The following is a 23,566-nucleotide window of genomic DNA, read 5'->3' as shown; positions in this document are numbered from 1 at the left end:
CTCTCTTTGCTCCTCTCTGTGTGCAGACCTTCTCCTAGCCCCCTGAGAGCGGGCTCCTTTCGGCCTCCTGAGAATGGGCCTCGTCTTCTTGGTGCCTTCAGGACAGGCTCCTCTTCTCAGCCCCCGAAGGACAAACTTCTCGGCCCTGCCATCTGTTACCACAGACTCATCACTGGGCCCCTTTTGGGCCTCTTACTGTCTTCAGTGTTACAGCACTTGACCTGTGTTATAGCTCTTTTAGGAGGTTCCTTGCCTCCTCTCTCCCTTTGCTGCTGCTTGCTTCTTTCTTCTGCTTCTCTTCCTACTTCTTTCTGTCTGAAAAACTTCTGTGGCGTTGGCTGCTTATGCACACAACTCCTTGTCAATTTCAAGGCATGGCCCTTTCCAGTGGGGGGGGCCTCAAACTGACCAGTCCCCTCTCTGTAGGCCATAGACTTCATGGTAGGCTACAGATCCTCATTTGGATAATTTGTTGACAAATTCCCGCAAGGTGCATACCGATCACTGGGCATGCTGTAGCCCAGGACCAGACAAAAAGGATCAAACTGTAAGTTGTTTACAGCTTACCCAGGAAATGTCAGTGGACCTGGATGAAGGTAACAAAACCGTTTGGGGTAGAAAACTAGGGCAGAGGGCTTAGGGGAAAAAATCTCCCAAGCTGTTTCTCCGAAGAACCAAGGTAAAAGACCACATTAAGGAACTCATTTCACCACAATAGGCAAATCCATTGAAACAAAGCAGATTAGTGATTGTCAGTGGCTACGGGGAGGGGAAGATGGGGGAGCGACTGCTAATGGGTATGGGATTTCTTTTTGGAATGATGTAAATGTTCTAAAATTTGATGATGGTGGTGTTGCACAACTTGGTGAAAATGCTCAAAGCCACTGTATTGTACACTTTAAAGGGCAAATCTTATGGTGTGTGAATTATATCTCAATAGAGCTGTTAAAAAAATAAAACGTGTGCTAAAGGTCTTCAGTGAGGGTCAAACTGCCTGTCAGCCATTATCTTCAGCCGTGCTGACCGAAAATACACAGCATGTACATTTTTATGCTTTCCTTTGCAAAGGGGACACGTCTGGCATCCTTTTTCATTGTACCCAAGCATTGCTTTAGAATACTTGTCAATAGAGTGCTTAAGACAGCACTAGAAATACATTTTCAGGACCAGATGAGTGTGTCATGGAGCTTCAGTACACTGCTGACAGTCTCGTGTTGTTTTTATTGAAGGTGGCCATGAGTTGGAACTGACTCTATGGCAAGTTTCTTTTTTTTCAGTTGAAGGTTAAAAGGTCCCTAGGTGGCACAAATCATTTGCATTCAACTGCCTACTTAAAGGTTAGTGGTTTGAACCCAGGCAGCAGTACTATAGAAGAAAAAGCCTGGCAATATGCTTCCGTTAAGATTACAACCAAGTACGTCCTATAGAGCAGCTCTACTTTGTAACACATGGGGTTGCCATGAGTTGGAATCTGATTGACGGCAACTAACAGCAACAATTATTGAAAGTTGTGGGGAGTGACCTATTGTCAAATTTTCATTGTGGGTTGATACTTGGGTAACTGGAAGGACAATTTTGAGGGGGCTAAGATTGGAGGCAGGGAGTCTGATTTGGTGAGAAAAGAGGAGGCCTCAACCAGGCTGAGGTGGTGGCAGGGAATGAGCCGTCTGGATTTGAGAGGGATTTGGGCAGCAAAATCAGCAGGCCTTGGTAGTAGAAATTGAGGGACAGGAGGAAGTTATGAAATTATGTCTAGGCAGTGGTTATGTCATGGAAATAGTGAGTATGGCGGCTAATGGAGTGAATGTAGCATTGGGAGAACAGTGTTCTGAGGCCAGTTTCCCACACCGTTATTTACGGGATGACTGGACAAAGAGGAATGAATGCATGAGGGCATCTAGAAAAAGAACAGTTGATTTGAAGAAAACCAGTATTTTGTGGTGTTGGGAAGCACAGAAACTAGAGAATTAAAAACAAAGGAGTGGCATGATAAAGGGTCGTTCAGCAGGGGGCAGGAAGAGTGTTTTTGGGTTGGGCCATCTTAATTCCGAATAGCTTCAGTAGGCTGGTGGTGGAGGCAAAACTGTAGCAAGTTGAGAAGTGAATGAAAAGAGAAAGGCATAGATGGTGCCAAGTATGGATGGTTACTGTGACTAGTTTGGATGCAAAAGGAAGGAGAAAACCTGGGTGTAGAGAGTGAAGATGACGGGGGTGTCAAGGAAAGGTTTCTTTGGCAAGGGGGATTGAAGCTGTTTTAAAGATGTTTATAATTAGGGAAAAAGCGCATAGAAATTGTGGTTGAAGAGCAAGCAGAGGCACGAGATGGGGTGGAGGATACAGGTTGTAGGGTTGATTTTGAATGGGGAAGAGATAGGCGACCTCTGACTTGAGTAGGCTTATGCATTATGCCATCTAAAGGGCTGTTGTAAGAAACACTTGAGAAAAACCTCATTTGAGTAAAGAGAAGAAACATATTTGCCACTGGCCTACTTAGTCTGTTGGTTATACGGGGGGCGGGGCGGGGGAGTGGGAATTAGAAATTACTGTGGAGCCCTGGTAGCCTAGTAGTTAAGAGGTTGGCTGCTAACCAAAAGGTCAGCAGTTCAAATCCACCAACTGCTCCTTGGAAACCCTACGGACAGTTCTACTCTGCCCTGTAGTATGGCTGTGAGTCAGAATTGACTCGATGGCCACGAGTTTGCTTTGGTTTTGGAATCCTATTAGTGGAAAACCATCCTGTGAGCTGTTCTTTACTGAGTAAGCTGAAGCAAGGTCGTCAGTAATATGAACCCACCTTTTTTTTTTTTTCTTTACTTAATCCTGTGTTTATTTAACCCAAGTGACTCGAGTTCCATGTGTAAGAAAATACGTATGTGGCTTTTAAAAAGTTGGACGTTAGTTATTAGTGGTGTAATAGGTTTCACAATAAATTAGTAGATAAAAGTGTTATTTAAATAGCATCAAATGAATCTATTTAGACTTTTACTTAAAAAATGAGAGAGCAAACACTGACTGTACCTGTGCTTGCAAATGCAATTACGTAAAAATGCACTGCTTAAGAAAATTCATCAGCGTGAGTTCTTATATCTCTTCAGTTGTTTTGTATGCCTGAATGGATTTATTCTATCAGAAAGGTTTAAATGCAGATATTAAAGATAAGATTTTTATGTTGGTCACTATTAATTTGATATTTGAAAGCCTGAATGCTCTAAATATAATTCATGGGTTTATTGAAGATGGTTAATTTCTTCTCCTTTGCATTGGTGATGTTTATCTTGAAGTACATATTGTGATCTGAATTTAGAAAATTTCCATGGGTATACAGAGAGCTGTAATACCTCTACTATGTATTCTTTTTGTGGTATTTCATTGTTATTTTTTGTCTTTTTTGTTTTCATCTATTTTATGTTTTAGAGAGTAATATAAATCAAAGAAAGTAAATCTAAGTGGTAAAAAAAATTTTACTTTGTTTAAGTCAGTTTTCTCAAATGCTTTATTTTGTTTTATAGGGATTTGTCTTGGCTGTTACTATCATGCGGGAAGCAATTGATGAATTTCGACGTTTCCAACGAGATAAGGAAATGAATTCACAACTATACAGCAAACTTACTGTAAGAGGTTAGCAAGACACTTTGAATCCTATTTGGCAGTTATTAATGTATTCAATATTTTAAAATTAACAAATAAAAGAAAACACGTCCTGATTCAGTTACTGAGAATAGTATTAGATTGCATATGGTATCTAATTTATTCTCTTACAATAGATAATGTGTCCGATTTGGGGGTAGATTTTTATTCAGACCCCAGATGTTTGAGCATATATACATGTGTGTGCACAAACACACATACACACACAAAATTATGTAATGCAAAGTGCCATATTACGCTTTGTGTATAATGCATGTGTACTTCAACACATGTGAAACCCAACTGGTGTATACACATTTTCTCTGAAGCATAATATCACTTTAGCCAAGCATCTGTGTACTTTATTTTAAACCCACTCGTGAAGGTCAGACTTAACGTACCATAGTCTTAAACTACATTTCAGTAGAAAGGCTTTGGAGTACCTAAAATGCCACGATCCAGATTGTACATGCACGTTTCTCTGTGGCCATGAGTCGGGTTTTAGCCCTACATTAACTGTGTTCTTAAAGAACTTGTTTATCTGGTTTTCCAGTTCATTGTAGAAAAGAAGTAAATGTTTTAGGAAAAGGATGGGTGGAGTAAGCTCTTACGAATAGGCATTATGGCAGTGAGGGAAGAGACTAAAAAACTGAGTTTAGTAATAGGTATTCATAATAACCTCACAGTCTGTTTAAAAATGAAAAGGTTTAGAGTAGATTTGGTACCTTCTGTTTTCATGTGAATGTGTACAATGAATTATTCCCAGAAAGAATCCCGTCAAAAATTATATTTTTTACAGCATAATGAGATTTATTTCACATACCATAAAATTTACCCATAAATGTATATAGTTCAGTGATTTTTGGTATAGTTAGAGTTGTACAGCCATCATGACCATCTAGTTTTAGAATATTTTCTACTCCTCCAAAAGGAACCCCCAAGTACCTTAGTAGTCATTCCCCATTCTTCGCTTTCTGCTCTAGCTCCTGCTCCAGCCCCGCCACTACTCTACCTTCTGTCTCTTTGGATTTGCCTATTCAGGACATTTCCCGTACATGGAATAATGCAATACATGGTCTCTTGTCACTGGCTTCTTCACTTTGCATGTTGTTTTCAAGGTTCGTTCATGTTATAGCATGGATTGGTACTTCATTACTTTTTAGGGCAAAATAATATTCCATTGTATGATATACTACATTTTGTTTATCCATTTATCAGTTGATGGACATTTGGGTCGCTTACACTTTATGGCTATTACAAATAATGCTGCTATGAACATTTGTGTACGTGTTTTTATGTGAACATATGTTTCTTATTCTCATGGGTATGTATCTAGGATCAAAACTGCTGGGTCATATGGTGACTGTGTTTAGCATTTTGAGAAACTGTCAGACTGTTTACCAAAGTGTCTGCACCTTTTTACATTTCCATCAGTAATATGTGAGGGTTCCAATTTCTCCACATCCCTACCAACTCTTAATTGTCTGCCTTTTTCATTATAGCTATCCTTCTGGGTAAACCAAACCAAACCCACTGCCATCGAGTCGATTCTGACTCATAGCGACCCTACAGGACAGAGTAGAACTGCCCCATAGAGTTTCCAAGGAGCGCATGGTGGATTAGAACTGCTGACCTCGTGGTTAGCAGCCGTAGCACTTAACCACTGCGCTACCAGGGTTTCCAATCCTTCTGGGTATGAAGTGGTATTTCATTGAGGTTTTCATTTTCATTTCCTTAATGACTTATGACATTGAGCATCTTTTCATGGGCTTATTGGCCATTTGTATATCTTCTTTGGAGAAATGTGTATTCAAATCCTTTGCCCACTTTTTAATTGGGTTAGTTGTCTTTTAATTATTGAATTGTTAGAGTTCTTTATAAGGAGCCCTGGTGGCACAATGGCTAAGTAGTTGGCTGTGATCCAAAATGTTGGTGGTCTGAACCCACACAGTGCCTCCACAGGAGAAAGACCTGGTGATCTGCTGTCAAGATTACAGCCTAGAAAACCCTGTGGGGCAATTCTCCTCTGTCACTTAGGGGCACTAAGAGTCAAAAATCAACTCACTGGCACCTAACAACAATACCAACAAGAGTCGTCTGTATATTTTGTATATAAGTATCTGGTCAGATATATGATTTGGGAATATTTCCTCCCTTTTTGGGTTCTCGTTTCATTTTCTTGATGGTGTCTTTTGATGCACAAAAGTTTTAAATTTTGATGAAGTCCAGTTTATCTACTTTTTTATTTTGTTGCTTATGCTTTTGGTGTTGTATCAAAGAAACCGTCAGTTAACCCAAGGTCACAAAAGATTTACTTCTATGCTTTCTTCTAGTTACTTGCTAGTTTTAGCTCTTAACTTATGTCTCTGGTCCATTTTCACATAATGTATGGTGTGTGATATGGGTCCAACTTCTTTATTTTATATGTGGATGTCCATTTATCCCAGCACCATTTGTTGAAAGGGCTATGTATTCTCAATTGAACGAAAAATTTTATTTTTGAAAAGCTTTGATGTGTGAGTAGTAGCATGGTGGGAGGAAGGTGAGGTACAGAAAAGAAGATAAGCTTTAATTCGGGCAAGAAGAATTCCCGTAATGGCCGGGTAAATTAGGTGTAATATACTTTGTCTTTTTAAGAATATAGTGTAGTTCCTAGCTTACTTTTAACTGTTTTAATTGTGGTAGTTGGGCTCGGAAGAGATTTGTTTCTAGTATAATAATTGTATTAATCAAAAAATAAATGGTGTCAGCAGAATGGTGAAGGAGGCAGTTGCCAAGTGCCCATCCCTCCACAAAAATATTGAAAAACCAAGAAGAAACTGTCACAACGAACTTTGTCAAAACTCTAGAAAATAGTCAAATGTTTATAACACTGAAGCTTTTAGTTCATGTGGCTCTTTCTGTCTCTTGGGCTCATAATTACCTTGTGACCTTGGTGTTCTAGATTCTCCTTTGATCCAGGTGGGTTGAGACCAATTGATGCATCTTAGATGGCCACTCGTTAGTGTTTCAGACCCCAGATGCCACACTTCAAAGTAGGATGCAGAATGTTTTCTTAATAGAATTTATTTTGCCAGTTGACTTAGATGTCCCCTGAAGCCATAGTCCCCAAACCCCCACCCTTGCTCCGCTGACCTTCGAAGTATTCAGCTTCTTCAGGAAACTTCTTTGCTTTTGGTCCAGTCCAGTTGTGCTGACCTCCCTATTGAGTGTTGTCATTCCCTTCACCTAAAGTAGGTCTTATCTACTATCTAATCAGTAAATAACCCTCTCCCACCCTCCCTCCCCCCCCCCAAAGAATGTATTCTCAGTTTAAACTAGTCCTTAAGATCTTATAATAGTGGTCTTATACAATATTTGTCCTTTTGTGTCTGACAGATTTCACTCAGCATAATGCCTTCCAGGTTCCTCCATGTTATGAAATGTTTCACAGATTCATCATTGTTCTTTATCGATGTGTAGTATTCCATCGTGTGAATATACCATAATTTATTTATCCATTTGTCCGTTGATGGACACCTTGGTTGCTTCCAGCTTTTTGCTATTGTAAACAGTGGTGCAATAAACATGGGTGTGCATGTATCTGTTCGTGTAAAGGGTCTTATTTCTCTAGGATATATTTCGAGGAGTGGGATTTCTGGGTCGTATGGTAGTTCTATTTCTAGCTTTTTAAGGAAACACCAGATCGATTTCCAAAGTGGTTCTACCATTTTACGTTCCCCCCAGCAGTGTAGAAGTGTTCCAGTCTCTCCACAGCCTCTCCAACATTTATTATCGTGTTTTTCGGATTAATGCCAGGCTTATTGGAGTGAGATGGAATCTCATCGTAGTTTTAATTTGCATTTTTCTAATGGCTAATGATCGAGAGTATTTCCTCATGTATCTGTTAGCCGCGTAAATATCTCCTTTAGTGAAGTGCGTGTTCATATCTTTTGCCCGATTTTTAATTGGGTTATTTGTCTTTTTGTGGTTGAGTTTTAACAGAATCATATAGATTTTAGAGATCAGGCGCTGGTCAGAGATATCGTAGCTGAAAATTTTTTCCCAGCCTGTAGGTGGTGTCCTCCTCTTTTTTGCTGACTCTCTACTTTACCAAGCGTGATGTCCTACAGGGACTGATCCTCCTGACAACGTGTCCTAAGTATGGAAGACGCAGTTTCCCCATCCTTGTGTCTAAGAAGCATTCTGGTTGTACTTCTTCCAAGAGAGAATTGTTTCCTTTTTTGTCAGTCCATGGTATATTCAGTATTCTTCTCCAGTACCACAATTCGAAGGTGTCAGTTCTTCTTGAGTCTTCCTTATTCAACGTTAGCGAGAAAGCTGAAGAATTCAAAGGCCTCAATTCTTCGGTCTTCCTTACTCATCGTCCGCCTTTCACATGCATATGAGGTAGTTGAAAACACCATGGCTTGGGTCAGGCACACCTTAGTCATCAAAGTGACATCTTTGCTTTTCAGCAATTTAAAGAGGTCTTTTTATTTTTTTTGCAGTAGATTTGCCCAATGCAGTGTGTCTTTTGATCTCTCAACTGCTGCTTCCATGGGTGTTGATTGTGAATCCAAGTAAAAGAAATCCTTGACAACTTCAGTCTTTTGTCCATTTATCATGTAGTTGCTTCTTGGTCCAGCTGTGAGGATTTTTATATTCTTCATGCTGAGCTGTAATGCATACTGAAGGCTGTGGTCTTTGATCTTCATTAGTAAGTACTCCAAGTCCTCTTCACTTTCAGCAGGCAAGGTTGTGTTATCTGTATAATGCAGGTTGTTAATGAGTCTTCCTCCAATCCTGATGCCCCATTTTTCTTCATATAATCCAGCTTCTCGGGTTATTTGCTAACATACACATTGAGTAAGTATGATGAAAGGATAACAATCTTGATGCACACCTTTCCTGACATGAAACCACACAGTATCCCTGTGTTCTGTTTGAACATTTGTTTCTTGATCTATGTTCAGGTTCCTCCTGAGCACAATTAAATGTTCTGGAATTCCCACGCTTCCCAATTTTATCCATAATTTATTACAATCCACACAGTCGAATGCCTTTGCATAGTCAATGACAGGTAAACATCTTTCTTGTATTCTCTGCTCTCAGTCAGGATCCATCTGACATCAGCATTGATACCCCTGGTTCCACCTCCTCTTCTGAATCCAGCTTGAATTTCTGGCAGTTCCCTGTTGATGCAGTGCTGCAGCCAGTTTTGAATGATCTTCAGCAAAATTTTGTTTGCATGTGATATTAGTGAAATTGTGCAACAGTTTTTACATTCGGCTGGGTCATCTCTGGGATAGGCATAAATATGAATCTTTTCCAAAGTCAGTTGGCCAGGTAGCTGTCTTCCAAATTTCTTGGCATAGACAAGTGATCACTTCCAGCGCTGCATCCGTTTGTTGAACCATCTCAGTTGATATTTTGTCAATTCCTGGAGCCTTGTTTTTTGGCAGTGCGTTCAGTGCAGCTTGGACTTCTTCCTTCAGTACCATGGGTTCCTGATCATATGCTACCTCCTGAAATGGTTGAACATCGACCAGTTCTTTTTGTTACAGCAACTCTGTATATTCCTTCCATCTTCTTTTGATGCTTCCTGCATTGTTTAATATTTTCCCTGTAGAATCCTTTAATATTGCAACTCGAGGCTTGAATTTTTTCTTCAGGTCTTCAGCTTGAGAAATGCTGTGTGTGTGCTTCCCTTTTGGTTTTCTATCTCCAGATCTTTGCACACATCATTATAATGCTTTACTTTGTGTTTGCCAGTTGCCCTTTGAAATGCTCTGTTCAGCTCTTTTACTTCATCATTTCTTCCTTTTGCTTTAGCTGCTTGACATTCAAGACCGAGTTTGAGAGTCTCTTCTGACATACATATCGGTCTTTTCTTTCTTTTCTGTCTTTTTAATGACCTCCTGCTTTCTTCGTGTATGATATCCTTGATGTCCTTCCACAACTTGTCTGGTCTTCCAGTGGTTAGTGCTCAGTATGTCATATCTGTTTTTGAGATGGTCTCTAAATTCAGGTGTGATATACTCAAGGTCATACTTTGGTTCTCGTAGACTTGTTCTAATTTTCTTCAGTTTCGGCTTGAACTTGCATATGAGCAGTTGGTGGTCTATTCCGTAGTCAGCACCTGGCCTTGTTCTACTGATGATACTGAGCTTTTCCATCATCTCTTTCCACAGATGTAGTTGATTTGATTCCTGTGTATTCTATCTGGTGAGGTCCACATGGATAGTTGTCATTTATGTTGGTGAAAAAAGGTAATTACAGTGAAGAAATTGTTGGTCTTGCAAAATTCTATCATGCTATCTCCAGCACTGTTTTAATCATCGAGGCCATATTTTCCAACTACGGATCCTTGTTTCCAGCTTTCACATCCCAGTCATCAGTAATTATCAATGCATCCTGATTGCATGTTTGTTCAATTTCAGACTGCAGAAGTTGGTAAAAATCTTCAATTTCTTCATCTTTGGCCTTAGTGGTTAGTGCATAAATTCAAGTAATAAGTCGTATTAACTGGTTTTCCTCATAGGCATTTGGATATTGTTCTATCTCTGATAGCATTGTACTTCAGGATAGGTCTTGAAATGTTCTCTTTGATGATGAATGAACACCATTCCTCTTCACGTTGTCATTTCTGGCATAGTAGACCATATGATTGTCCGATTCGAAATGATCAATAGCAGTCCATTTCAGCTCACTAATGCCTAGGATATTGACGTTCATGAGTTCCATTTCGTTTTTGATGATTTCCAGTTTTCCTAGATTCATACTTCATAGATTTCCATGTTCCAATAATTAATGAATGTTTGCAGCTGTTTTTTCTCATTTTGAGTTGAGCCACATCAGCAAATGAAGGTCCCAAAAGCTCAACTCCATCAACAACATTAAGGTCGACTCTACTTTGAGGAGGCAGCTCTCACCCAGTCGTATTTTGAGTACCATCCAACCTGAGGGGCTCATCTTCCAACACTATATCAGACAGTATTCTGCTGCTGTTCATAAAGTTTTCACTGGCTAATTCTTTTCAGAAGTAGATCGTCAGGTCCTTCCTAGTGTCTGGAAACTCAGCTGAAACCTGTCCACCATGAGTGACCTCCTGGTATTTGAATACTGGTGTTGTGTCTCCCAGCATCACAGCAACATGCAAGCCCCCACAGTATGATAAACTGACAGGTGCATGGGGGATATAGTAATGGCCAAAAATTCTCCAAATCTGATAAAATACACAGATCTGCACATTCATGATGCCCAGTGTACACCAAGAAGGAAAAGTACAGGACCAGTTAGCTTCAGTAGTCACCTCTACCAAACATTTAAAGCAGAATTAAACCCAGAGATTCTCAAACTCTTCCAAAAAATAGAAAAGGATTAAACACTGTAATTTAGTCTATGAGATCAGTGTTACCCTGATACCAGAGCCAAAAAAAAAAGATACCACCAAAAAACAACAGACCGATATCTCTGATGATTATAGATGTAAAAGTCCTCTACAAAATACCGTAGTGTCAGACTGAATCCGACAGCATGTTAGAAGGATTATACATGATGACCAAGTAGAATTTATTGCAGAAATGCCAAGGTGGCTCCACATAAGAAAACAAATACGTGTAATACTTCAAATGGAGCCCTGGTGGTGAAGTGGTTAAGAGCTCAGGCTGCTAACTGAAAGGTCAGCGGCTTGGATCCACCAGCTGCTCCTCGGAAACCCTATGGGGTAGTTCTGCTCTGTCTCATAGGGTTGCTATGAGTTGGAATAGACTCCGCGGCATACAACACCAACAGTATACCAAATGCATACATGAAGGGATGAAATCACGTGTTCACCTCGCTTACTGCAGAGAAAGTATCTGACAAAATCCAACACACTTTCAGGATGAAACACTAAGCAAACTAGTAATACAGGGGAACTTCCTCAACCCAATAAAGGGCATTTATGAAAAATCTCCGCAATCTTGCTTGCTGAAAATGAAGACTACTTGAAGTACTTACTGATAAAGGTCTAAGACTGCATCCTTCAGTATAGATCATGCCTTAGTGTGAAGAAAATGAAAATCCTCACAACTGGATCAGTAGATAGCATCATGATAAATGGAGAAAAAAATTGAAGGCGATATTTCATTCAACTTGGATCGACAGTCAATTCTCATGGGAGCAGCAGTCAAGAAATTTAATGACATATTGCATTGGGTGAATCTGTTTCGAAAGGCCTTTTTAAAGTTTTAAAAGCTCAGGTGTCAGTTTGATGACAAGGTGCTCCTGATCCAAGCCATGGTCTTTTCATTTATCTCATATGCATGTGAAAGCTGGACAGTGAAAAAGGAAGAAAGAAGAATTGATGGATTTGAAGTGTGGTGATGGTGAAGGATATTGATGCTACCATAGACTGCCAGAAGAACAAATAAATCAGTCTTAGAAGAAATACAACTAGAATGCTTGTTAGAAGTCAGGATGGTGACACTTTGGCTTGGTTACTTTGAGCACATCATTGGGAAAGACCAGTCAGTAGAAAATGACATTGAGTTTGGTAAAGTAGAAGGTCAGCCAAAAGGAGAAACGCTCAGTGAGATAGAGTGACACAGTAGCCACAACAGTGAACTAAAAAATACCAATGATCATGAAGATGGCACAGGACTGGGCAGCCTATTGTTCTGTTACACATGGAATTGCTATGAGTTGCAGCCGAGTCTACGGCAACAACATCATATGCAATAGTGAAAGACTGAAGACTCCCCTCCTACAATCAGGAGGAAGATAAGGATGTGTGCTTTCAGTACTGCTGTTCAAAATTATACTGAAAGATGTAGGCAAGAAAAGGAACTAAAAGTCATCCAGATTGGAAAGCAAGAAGTAAAACTTTCTCTACTCGCTGATTTCATAGTCCTATATGTAGAAAATCCCAAGGTATCCACAAAAAAACTACTAGAGCTAATAAACAAGGTTGCAGGGTACAGATCATCATGCAAAAAACAGTTGTGTTTCTGTATACCAGCAATGAACAATCTGAAAAAGAAATGAAGAAAACAATCCCATTTATAATAACACTTAAACAAATAAGATACCTAGGAATAAATATAACTATGGAGGTGAAAGACTTAATCACTGAGAACTACAAAGCATTGCTGAAAGAAGTTAAAGAAGACTCTAAATGAAAGACATCCTGTGTTCATGGATTGAAAGACTGAATATTGTTAAAATGTCAGTACTACCCAAAGTGATGTACCCATTCAATGCAATCCTTATGAAAATTCCAGTGCCCACTTTTGCAAAATGACAATGCCAATTATCGAAATTATATAGGCTTAACAAGGGGTCCCGAATAAACAAAATAATTTTGAAAAAAGAACAAAGGAGGGGGAATCATACTTCCTATTTCAAAACTTACCTATAAAGCTACAGTAGTTAAAAGAGTGTGATACCGGCATAAGTATAGACATGTAGACCGGTAGAATATCCAGATATCCACATGCAAAAGAATGAATTTGGAACCTGTACTTCGCATCATATTTAAAAAGTAGCTTAGAACACATCAAGGACCTAAATATAAAAGTTAAGAGAACAAAACTCTTATAAGAAAACATAGGGATAAATCTTCGTTACCCTGGAATAGGCAGTGTTTCTTAGGTCTGGCATCAAAAGCATGAGCAACAACAACAAAAAAGATCATTTGGACTTCATCATAGTTAAAAACTTTTGCATGTTAAAGGTGATTACCTAGAAAGTGAAGAGACGATCTACAGAATGGGAGAAAATTAGTTGCAAGTCACGTATCTGATAAGGGTCCCGTATCCAGAACTCTTATGACTCAACAACAACAAGACAACCCAATTAAAAAAATGTACAAAGTACTTTAATAGTCTTTTTTCCAAAGAAGGTATATAAATGGCCAACAAGCACATGAAAAGATGCTCAACATTATTAGTCATCAGGGAAATGCAAATCAAAACCAAAATAAGGTACCACTTTACACCCACTATGATGACTAAAAGAACAAAACAAAAACTGAAAATAACAAGTGTTGGTGAACGTGTGGAGAAATCAGAAACTTTGTACATTACTGGTAGAAACATAAATGATACAGCTGTTGTGGTAAACAGTGACAGTTAATCATAGATTAACTAAGTAGGTTAATCATAGAGCTACCATATGGCCCAGCAATTCTACTCCTAGGTATATACTCAGGAGACTTGCAAGCAGGGACTCAGATTTGTGTACACCATTGTTCATTGCAGTATTATCCACAGTAGCCAAAAGGTGAAAATAACCTGAATATCCATCAACTGATGAATGAATAAACAAAATTTGGTATGTACCTATGATCAAATATTATTCAGCTATAAAAAAGAGTGAAGTTTTGATACATGCTATGACATGGATGAACCTTAAAAACATTAAGCTGGGTGAGAGAAGCCAGACAAAAATGGTCACATATGATTTCTTTTATATGAAATATCCAGAATAGATATATCCATAAAGAACACAGGTATACATGGTTGCCATGGGACCAAGAGGGGTATGCAACTGCTTAATGGGGTCTCCTTTTTGGGTGATTAGAATGTTCTGCAATGAGATAGAGTTGGTTGCACACCATTGTGAATGTACTAAATGCCACCGAATGGTTCACTTTAACAGATTCATTTTATGTTATGTTAATTTCATCTAAATAAAATGGTATAAGATGTTGAGGAAAAAAGACATACTTTTTTTTACACTTTTGTGTTATTCGAACTCGAAGTACTTTAAAAATAGTTTTCGTTAGGTTTATTTCATATGTATATATATGTATCGTTGCTTGTGACCTAAGAAATAGAAATGTTATATGTGGATGATAATAGATGCTATTTTTAAGTTCCTATTTTTTACTATGTGTCAGGTAGGATTCATAATATTCATTCTCATAGCCATCATCCAAGGTAGGTTGATATTATCTCCATTTAACAGATGAGACATTTTAGGGTTCATGTTAAATATTTTAAATCATAGCCATTCTTGGCACAGCTGGGCTCTGAACCCAGATCTTCTGGACTTCGGTGTCCTTTCAGTTGTGGCACATTGCCCATGCATGGGTGGTTAGCCTGATGCAGATGATTGCTGAGTGAAATCTAGAATATAAAAAACTCAGGTGTTGCAGCCTACTATGAGTATAGTGTCAAATTTCTTTCCTCCAAAATAACTTAGTTGATATTCTTTTTAGTTTGTAGAGTTAACCGTGTCCTCCTCTTTGAATGGCATTGATGATGCTTCCTGATGTGCTTTACATCTAGAGTTCTCAAGTACATCTTGTAGATGGAAACTGGAGAAATCTTACTGGCGTTGTTTTTCCTTTTAATAGTTAAGGGAAAACCACTTCCACTTTTAAGCTGTGTAACATCCCTAAGATGCTTTGTGTGGAAGCAGAAGCAGTTTTAAGTGTCACATTTCTCAGTTGGGCTGAAATGATTTTGGGTTTGCTGTTGACTTGTATTTTCTCACAAGCTTGGGAATTATGCCTGTCTGGTTGGTGCTACTTTCTTTCATTTTGTTTTGTTTATGACTGCCTGTATTATTTATTACTGTTTCCAACAGAGAAGAGGCAGAGCCAGGGAGGGGAAAGCAAAGTAGATTTCCTGTCTTAGCAACCTTGTAAAAACCTCCTGAGGAAGAAGAGTTGGAGTGTGCGGCCACTCCACCTGCCCTTGGTGTCGGGGCTATACTCCCCCCACCGCTAGGTGAAGGTGTAGAAATTGTACAGCTTGGTTACAGTCATACAGTTGGCTAGACCACGTTTCAGCTCAGTTCCACAATTAGTACCAGCTGTGACTGAGGCCTGAGCTAGGAAGCACGTGCAGAGCCCGGTGGGAGGGTTCCCTCAGGTTTGCCGGAGGTTGGTTTTCACTAGTCACCACATCTCAGAAGCTCTATGTCATATCAGCAACTACAATGTACATTCCAAATTTAAACTTAATGCTAACCTATTATGTTTAGAGATGGAACTTGAATTTCTTCTGTGCTGTGATTCTCCTATACAGCTTGTGGTGGTGGTTTTCCGATACCACTTAGCTGTTTTTTTGAATAATTCTGGAGTTTTTTTTCTTAACATGTTTTTAAGTATTCAACCTTTATGAGAGAGAGAGAGAGAAGAATTCTGTTGTCTCTGAGCCTTAAGTAAGGTGCTTGTGTTTCTGTATGTGTGTATATGTGCGTCTGTCTCTGTGTGTGTATGAGTGTGTGTGTGAGCGAGCGAGCACTCACATCTTTGTCCTGTTCCATTTTACTACTTGCCAGAAAGGAACCTTATACTAATAGAGTACAGAATAGGTCAATCTTAATTTTCTTTACTCTTGTGTATTTCAGGGACTTTGATCATATTTATCAACACTGTAATTGTGTTACAGTTCAACTTGTTAAAATTCTTAATCTGCTTTTTAAAAAAAAAAAAATTTAGATGTTTCCGTGAAATTTTGTAATCCTTTAATATAAGTTACTCACTTTGTGAGTAATAATTATTCCTTGAAAATTGAATCAAAATATTTTTGGATCTCTCTTAAGTGCCTTTTACATGCTATCCTTGCATTATGAACACTTCCAAAGGGAAATCATAAAATATAATGGATTTTATGGGTTGCTGTATTCTCTACTTGGCAAAAGGATTTCCGTTTGTGACAGTCATATCTTTGTAAGATAGCTGTTTTTTGTTTGTTAGTATACCTTTGTCTTAGTTGAATTTTCCCATCAGAAATTACAATTTATTCTGTCACGGTTCTGGACTCCAGAAGTCTAAGTTCAGGATGTCATCAGGGCCATGCTCTCACTGAAGGCTCTAGGGGAGGATCCTTCCTTGCCTCCCTCCCGGGTTCTGATTCTGAAGTTCCAGTGGGCGTGAATATTTAGGGGATACTGTTGAACCCTATACACACTATGCCTTTTACCCTTGTTTATTTCTCTTAAAATGAAAACCCTCAGATGTTGAAGTCACTCTTCTGCCGTTTAATTTCCATAAGATTGTGTCGCTCTTCTTAGTCCCACCCTTACCCTTTTCATTGTGCCCTTGGAATTCACTGTCCTTCCTCACCTGAGGCCTCCTCATCTACACACCCTTCTCTGAATCTGCTCTCCCAGAAAAATGGCCCCTGAGGGTGCTGCTCCCCAGGGTCCTATGTGGTTACTGTCTTTGCTCCCATAGCCTGTGCTCCTTGACTTGCTTCTCACGGTCACCTCCGGCTGTTTTTCCTCTTTCCTGCCTAGACTCCAAGCTCTAAATCTCATCAGACCACACATACCACTCACCACTATCAGTGTTGCTGTCAACTGCAGGTCACTCTGAGCAGTGTGACAATTTTGGCTCCCGACACACTGTCACTTTCCATTGCCCTGGCCTTTGTGATTTCGAAATAAACACAGTGGTCTTTTTCCAACGATCTCTTTCTTCCCTCTATGTCTGCTTTTCTTCCACACTATACCTGGACCTTGCTGCACCAAGAACTGCAGCCCTCCACATGATTCAGTTCTGTGGCTAACCAGGGAGGTGTGGAGCATCTCCTCTCACCACTCCACAAGGTGGACCCACCCCAGGAAGGCATGGAACGTCTGTCTCCATTTAGAAGCTATCTCGGTGCCCCTTCCCACTCTGTCCTCTGTTTTGACTTCTGTCACCATAGACTGGTTTTGCCTTTTCTAGAATTCATCTGAGTGGAATCATACAGTGATTTTGTGGTCGTGTTTGGTTCTTTCACTAAGCATGTTTTTGAGATTTAACACTGATGTTGCACATATCAGTAGTTCACCCCTTTTGGTTAGTGAGTGGTGTCCATTGTCTGAGTCCCTGTACCACTGTTAGTTTATCCATTTTCCTGTAGATGGACACCTGGACTCTTTCCAGCTTTTGGCTAGTATGAATAAAACTCCTGTGGACTTTGTTGTATAAGGCCTATTTTTGAACATAAGCTCATTTCTCTTGGATAAACACCTACAAGTGGAATTGCTTGGTCATAGGGTAGGTGTATGTTTAACTTTTTGTTTTGTTTTAGCTTTATTTTGTTGTTGTTGAGAATGTACACAACAAAACATGCAGCAATTCAACCATTGGTACATGTACAATTCAGTGACATGGATTACATTCTTAAAATTGTGCAACCATGTGGCGAACAGCTTTCCCCAGTGGCTGTATCATTTCCTCCCACCAGCTGTGCAGGAGAGTTCCAGTCCTTTGACGTTCTGTCTGTGCAGTCCTTTTTCTGTTAGCCACTCTGGAGAATGTGCAGGGATATTGAGGTTTCCGTTTGCATTTTCCAGTGAGGGATAAGACTGAGGAGTTTTCCATGGGCTTACTGCCTGCTGGCTTGTTTTTGTGAAGCGTTCACATTTTCTGCTTACTTTCTTTTCTATTGGGCTGTTTGCCATTTTTGTACAGACGGTCCCTGGGTTACAAATGTCCAACTTCCATACAACCTGTAGTAATGAACAGCCCCCATAAAGCCTACTATATTAAAAATCCGAGGTACATACAGTGGTTTGTAGTAACAAACAGGTGCTACTTTGCGACACTCATCGGAACATTATTATTACCGTATTATTATGTTAAAGATGTTTTAGTGTATCTGGAATTATTTCTTTAATGTTTTTTATGCATGGAAAGGTACACTATATTCTGTGTATTAAGACAGACATTTGACTAACTCCTGTTAGATACAAACCATACCTAACTGTTCAGACTTGCGTACCATTGACTTAAAGACAGGCTTAGGAACGGAACTCAGTATTCCGGAGACTGTCTGGGTTGTCTTGCAGGAATTCATTTTACATATTCTACATATAAGTCCTTTGTCAGATATGTGTGTTGTGAATATTTTCTTCCAGTCCTTGACTTGCATATTCTTAATTCTTTTGAGAAGCAGAACTTTTTTTAGTTTTGATGAGGTCCAATTTGTGCTTTCTGTGTCCCCTGTAGGAAATCTCCCTACCCCTAGGTCATGGAGATATACTGTTTCCTTCTAGGAACCTTACAGTTTTCACTTTAACATTTAGATAAATACATCTTAATTTTTATGAGGTGAGGTTGATGTTCTTTTTCTATATGAAAATTGAGTTTTTTCAATATTCATGGTGGAAGACTTTCTTGTCCCCTGCGAGCTGCTTTGATATCCTTGTGGAACATCTTTTACTGCATGTGTGTGGGGCTGTCTCTGATCTCTTTGTCTGATTACTGGAACTTTCTAACAGTCTTTTAAGCCTTTTGTACTAAGTCTGTATGTTCTCCAAATGTGATTTTCCTTTTGAAGATTGTTTTGATTATTTTAGGTCCTTTGGGTTTCCACCTAAATGTTCGAATCAGCTTGTCAGTTTCTACAGAAAATCCTGCTAGGATGTTGATTGGGAGATTTTATTGAATCTATTGAATTAGGAGATCAGTTTGGGGAGATGTCTATAATTTCAGCACTGTTTATAGTTTTCAATGTAGATGTCTTCCATATCTTGTCACATTTAACCTTCAGTATTGTATGATTTTGTATGTTATTGTGACTGGTACTGTCTTTTAGTTAAAATTTCTAAGTATAAATACATATACAGCTAATTTTTTGTGTTTTGTCCTTATCTCCCATGAACTTTGCAAATAACCCTATTTGTTCTAGTACTTTTTTTTGTAGATTTTTAGGATTTTCTCTCTAGATGATTATGCCACCTGCAAGTACCTTTGACACTTGTTCCTTCTTCCAAACGTCTGCCTTTGTTTTTTTTCTGGCTTCATCCCTAGCTGGGCTGTGCAGTGCAGTGTTGAACAGGAGTGGAGAGTGGGATCTCTCTCTCTCTGGCTGAGCTGTCCTAGCCAAAGATAGCCCCTGCCAGGTCGGGGCAGCACCACGAGGGCTACTCTTGAGTCCTGCCTCCCATCTTTTACCTGAGTGCTTGGCCATGGCTGTGGAGGAAGTGGGTTCACACCTGCAGAGTTTCTCTGTCTGGGGCCCCTGGGGACTCTACACTGGCAAATGGTCCTGGCAGACCTCCCTCGGCCATTTCTCCAGGTGAGAGCATTGTGGCTCCCTCTCCTAGGAGGGCTTGTCTTGTTGAACTTGAATTCACCAGGTTTCTTGTCACTTCAGCTCTTCAGTGTGCTGAAGACTACACTTTGTAGGTTATTTGGCTTGTCTTCATCATTAGGATGGGAATGACATTCCCTCAACCTTTCCTAGTTCTAAGTGGAAGTAGAAGTAGAAGTAGGGGCTAAACATGAAGACAGTGTGAAGCCAAGTGGGTAGTTGTCTCTCCTTCATTAATGCCTGTTGATCTGACGCTGTGCTTCTAGAGGTGCCCGTTATAGATGACCAATCCTTTTTTTAATAAGTTGCTTAATTATCTCCAATTTTTACCCCCCTGTGTGTTTTCTTGGGATGTAAGTAATTAATACATTTTACCATTAGTAGGTAACCCTTCTTACATACGATGTCTAATTAGATGCGACTTATATGCTATGATGTCTTTAATCCCTTATGACATTTGACCCATTTTAACTAATTAGAAACAGAATGGTAGTAAACTCCTTTTGCTGCTTTAAAGTGGATTACTTTGGATATGCATCTGTGAAGAACAAACCAAATGCCATTAAAGTGTCTTTTTAGTTATGATTTGAGCCTACCATAGGATCTAACATTTAGTAGACACTCTGATGTTTGAATAGTTATAGCATTTTAAGCACATTATGTAGATCTATATATAAATACTGTTGGTTCTTAACATGAGTTCTTAAAAGGTTCACAGAGGTTGTATTTGCGTTGTAATTAGGAGGTTTAGGGAGGGAAGGGATTTTGGTCAAAAGTAGCAGCCAGTGCAGGGAGCTTATAAGATTAGGCAGAGAGCTCCTGTAGCTGAAGGTATGGCAGGACAGAGGGAAGTATGGGTAGTAGGTAGAGCATAAAAGTCAATTTGGGATCAGGTGTGAAGAACTTTTATATAGTGATAAAATTGGAATTATCTTCCATATAATTGGCAAATAATGGAGGTTTTTGGGTGGAGGTAAAACGTAATTCTCTTACTTTTTGCAGCTAATTTCATTTGGAATTCAGAGGTGATACTAATGGAGACCAGTTAGTAGTATATTCTGTTTATATAAGCAAAAGGCAGTAAGTGGCCGTGAGTGTGATGGGGAGCATTTATGCTCAAGAAGCTTTGGCATAGGAGTGAGTAGTTCTTGGAGTCACTTTTTGATCTTTCTTTAGAGGGGCCAGGCATCTTGGCTCATGGGAGTGAGGAAAAACCACTTAAGCTTTTACACTTTTGAAGCATGGTGGCAGGGAACATTTATTGCTGGAATAAGGATTTCATGGGCAGCTTTAATTGAAATAGTTCAGAGAGAGAGGGTTAGTTGTTACCTTACTTGGTAATATTCACTATTAACTATTTTATGAAAAAATAAAAGGCCAATAACGTATGATGTCCTGAGTGTGTATCTGACAATAAATTAAGTAGAATATTTTTTATGAAAAAATAATAAATACTAGCATTTACATTGGAGTGTTATAGAAGTTTTCAGTCCTTACCTGTGTCTGTAAAGCTACTAGCGAGGGTGATTTTGTGTATAATTTGCTTTCTTTGGTCAGTTATATGCCAATCAGTACCATTCACAGTATGAATTTTAATGAATTTTTATATCCTTGCAATTCAGTTTCAGTCATCATTATCCTACTTAACAATATATTTTTTTTATCATTTGTTGACTCAGCGAGACTTGAAACAATGAAAAATGTGGCAAAAATCTTCTAAATGAAATCCCCTTTAATTAACATAAAGGAATTTTTACTCTCTTTTTTTTAATTGGGGGGATAGTTAATTATCTGTACTTGGTAATTTACCTAAAAGAAGTAAATGATTAGTGAACATGTCTATCTGAAATACATTTATTTTGAAAGTTCAAGAGTAGAGAAATTTCTGGAGTATTTTTTTCCCCAAGGTTGTTTCTAAAGTAATTATTATCAATTGAAAGTTAAACTCTGGTGTGCTATTGTTTCCTTAAGTTGATTATACTTCTTCTTTCTTTTAAGGTAAAGTGCAAGTTAAGAGTTCAGACATACAAGTTGGAGACCTCATCATAGTGGAAAAGGTTGATGCATTTTTAATATATTTTAGAGCCTATATATGCTAGTTATTAACATTTAGCCTGATTGCAAGTAACTTTTGAATATGAAGGAAACTGTTGGAGACAGGTATTTAAAATCCTAACACTTTTGCATAAAGACTGATAGATATTGGAGAAAAAATCTAGATGTTTGTATATTCTGTCCGTTTTGCTGAAGTACATTTCAGTGTATGTAGGTGAAATCATATTTGTCTGAAATAAGAAATGTGTTAATTGCTTAATGTTGCATTGTCAGAAATATTTCATCTGACCAAAGGATTGTATTAGTTAGAATCTGTTTATACTAGGGTCTGTTTTATTTTCCAGAGCTTTCTTTTAACAGATAGCTATGTGGTGCATAATTTTGGGGTATTAATTCTTACTGTTTAAACATTCATAGAGGGAAAGGTTAGTGTAACTAAAAGATCCTGTGTGTTAAAAAGGGAAGAGTTTAAGTCAGTGTAGGAAGGAACTATGAGAGACCCAGAGACGGAGGTGACCAGTGTGCGGACACCGAAGAGGCCAAGTGTGTGGTGTGGTCTGTGGTGAGGTTCACATTGGGGTGGATGGAGGTCATCAGGGCTGTGGATGTCCCCACAGGCCGAGTATGTGGTGTGGTCTGTGGTGAGGTTCACAGTGGGGTTGGACGGAGGTCACCAGGACTGTGGATGTCCTAAGAGGCTGAGTGTGTGGTGTGTTCTTTGGTGAGGTTCATGTTGGGGTGGACAGAGGTCACCAGGACTGTGGACGTCTCTCAGGCCCAGTATATGTTGTGGTCTGTGGTGAGGTTAATGTTTATGAGGTCATCTGGGCTGTGGCCATTCTGGCAGGGCGAGCGTGTGGTGTGGTGTGAGGTGAGTTTCACGTTGAGGTAGGTGGAGGTTACCAAGGCTGTGGACATCCCTGCAGGCTGAGTGTGTGGTGTGTTCTGCTGTGAGGCTCACGTTGAGGTGGGGAGAGTCCCCACTGGCACGCACCTCTTCCTTACAAGTGGGGTAGGCAGAACACATAATATGGGTCTCCTGTGTGCAAGACACTAGTGCACCAGCTATCTGTCCAAGGAAGGATGTTGTTGGCTAACTACACTCTTTAATGTCCTTTTCAGCTTTTTTACTAAGGCCGTAGGGCCACTTTTATTTCTTTCAAATGACAAGTTTCTCTGAAGGTCCCCACAGTTCAGGTCTCAAGCCTGTGGTGCTGCCAACACCACACAGCTGAGCCCTTGCCACAGAAGCCCCTCTCTAAACACCTAAAGTTCTCTTAATCCATCTCATTACTGTAATCCATACTAAGAGAATACTCTGCTGTGCACCTAAGTGGGTGTGCCATCTACTGTCCAGTTGCCTAGACTCATTCTGGGAAATAACATAGCGTATAAGGTAACAGGAAACCCTGGTGGCATAGTGGTTAAGTGCTACGGCTGCTAACCAAAGGGTTGGCAGTTCGAACCTGCCAGGTGCTCCTTGGAAACTCTGTGGGGCAGTTCTACCCTGTCCTGTAGGATCGCTATGAGTCGGAATCGACTCCACAACACTGGGTTTGGTTTTTTTGGTTATAAGATAACATGAAATTAAGTTAGTATGCTGATAATTACTTTTGCCTACTGTTGGTTTATACTGGTGCCTTGGGTACCACACATTTCATCCAGTGTTTCATTTCTGCCATTGCAACAATGCCACATGGGGCTCGCGTGTGTGTGTGCCTGCTCATGTCTGTAGGCTACATAAATTCTGGAAGAGAAGTTGCCGAACCATGCGTTGTCACCCCACAATCTTTGTGGGTCAGGAGTCTGGTGCGGCATAGCTGGGTCCTCTGCTCAGGTGTCTCTCAGGACTGTGGTTGTGGTGCTCGCGGGTTGGATCC

The 23,566-nt window shown here is 39.6% G+C and overlaps 1 protein-coding gene across 10 annotated transcripts in view; it reads left to right on the top strand.

Moving 5' to 3' along the window:
• The window catches only part of ATP9B (ATPase phospholipid transporting 9B (putative)), a 243,155-nt gene that overhangs the window by 39,888 nt on the left and 179,701 nt on the right, over positions 1 to 23,566 (top strand). For 5 of the 10 annotated variants that reach the window (XM_010586682.3, XM_003406239.3, XM_064294373.1 and 2 more), the window contains 2 exons: positions 3,510 to 3,618; positions 21,630 to 21,688. In XM_010586682.3, coding sequence (XP_010584984.1) covers positions 3,510 to 3,618; positions 21,630 to 21,688 — 168 coding nt within the window. Of the gene's footprint in view, positions 1 to 3,509; positions 3,619 to 21,629; positions 21,689 to 23,566 lie in introns of those variants that run through there. The other 5 variants (XM_010586683.3, XM_064294374.1, XM_023543722.2 and 2 more) reach the window with 3 other exon arrangements.

This window comes from Loxodonta africana, chromosome 11 (assembly GCF_030014295.1).
Source record: "Loxodonta africana isolate mLoxAfr1 chromosome 11, mLoxAfr1.hap2, whole genome shotgun sequence".
In the NCBI taxonomy this organism is placed as follows: Eukaryota; Metazoa; Chordata; class Mammalia; order Proboscidea; family Elephantidae; genus Loxodonta; species Loxodonta africana.
Note: the sequence above shows the minus strand (reverse complement) of the source record. Positions and strands in the feature narration are given on the sequence as shown.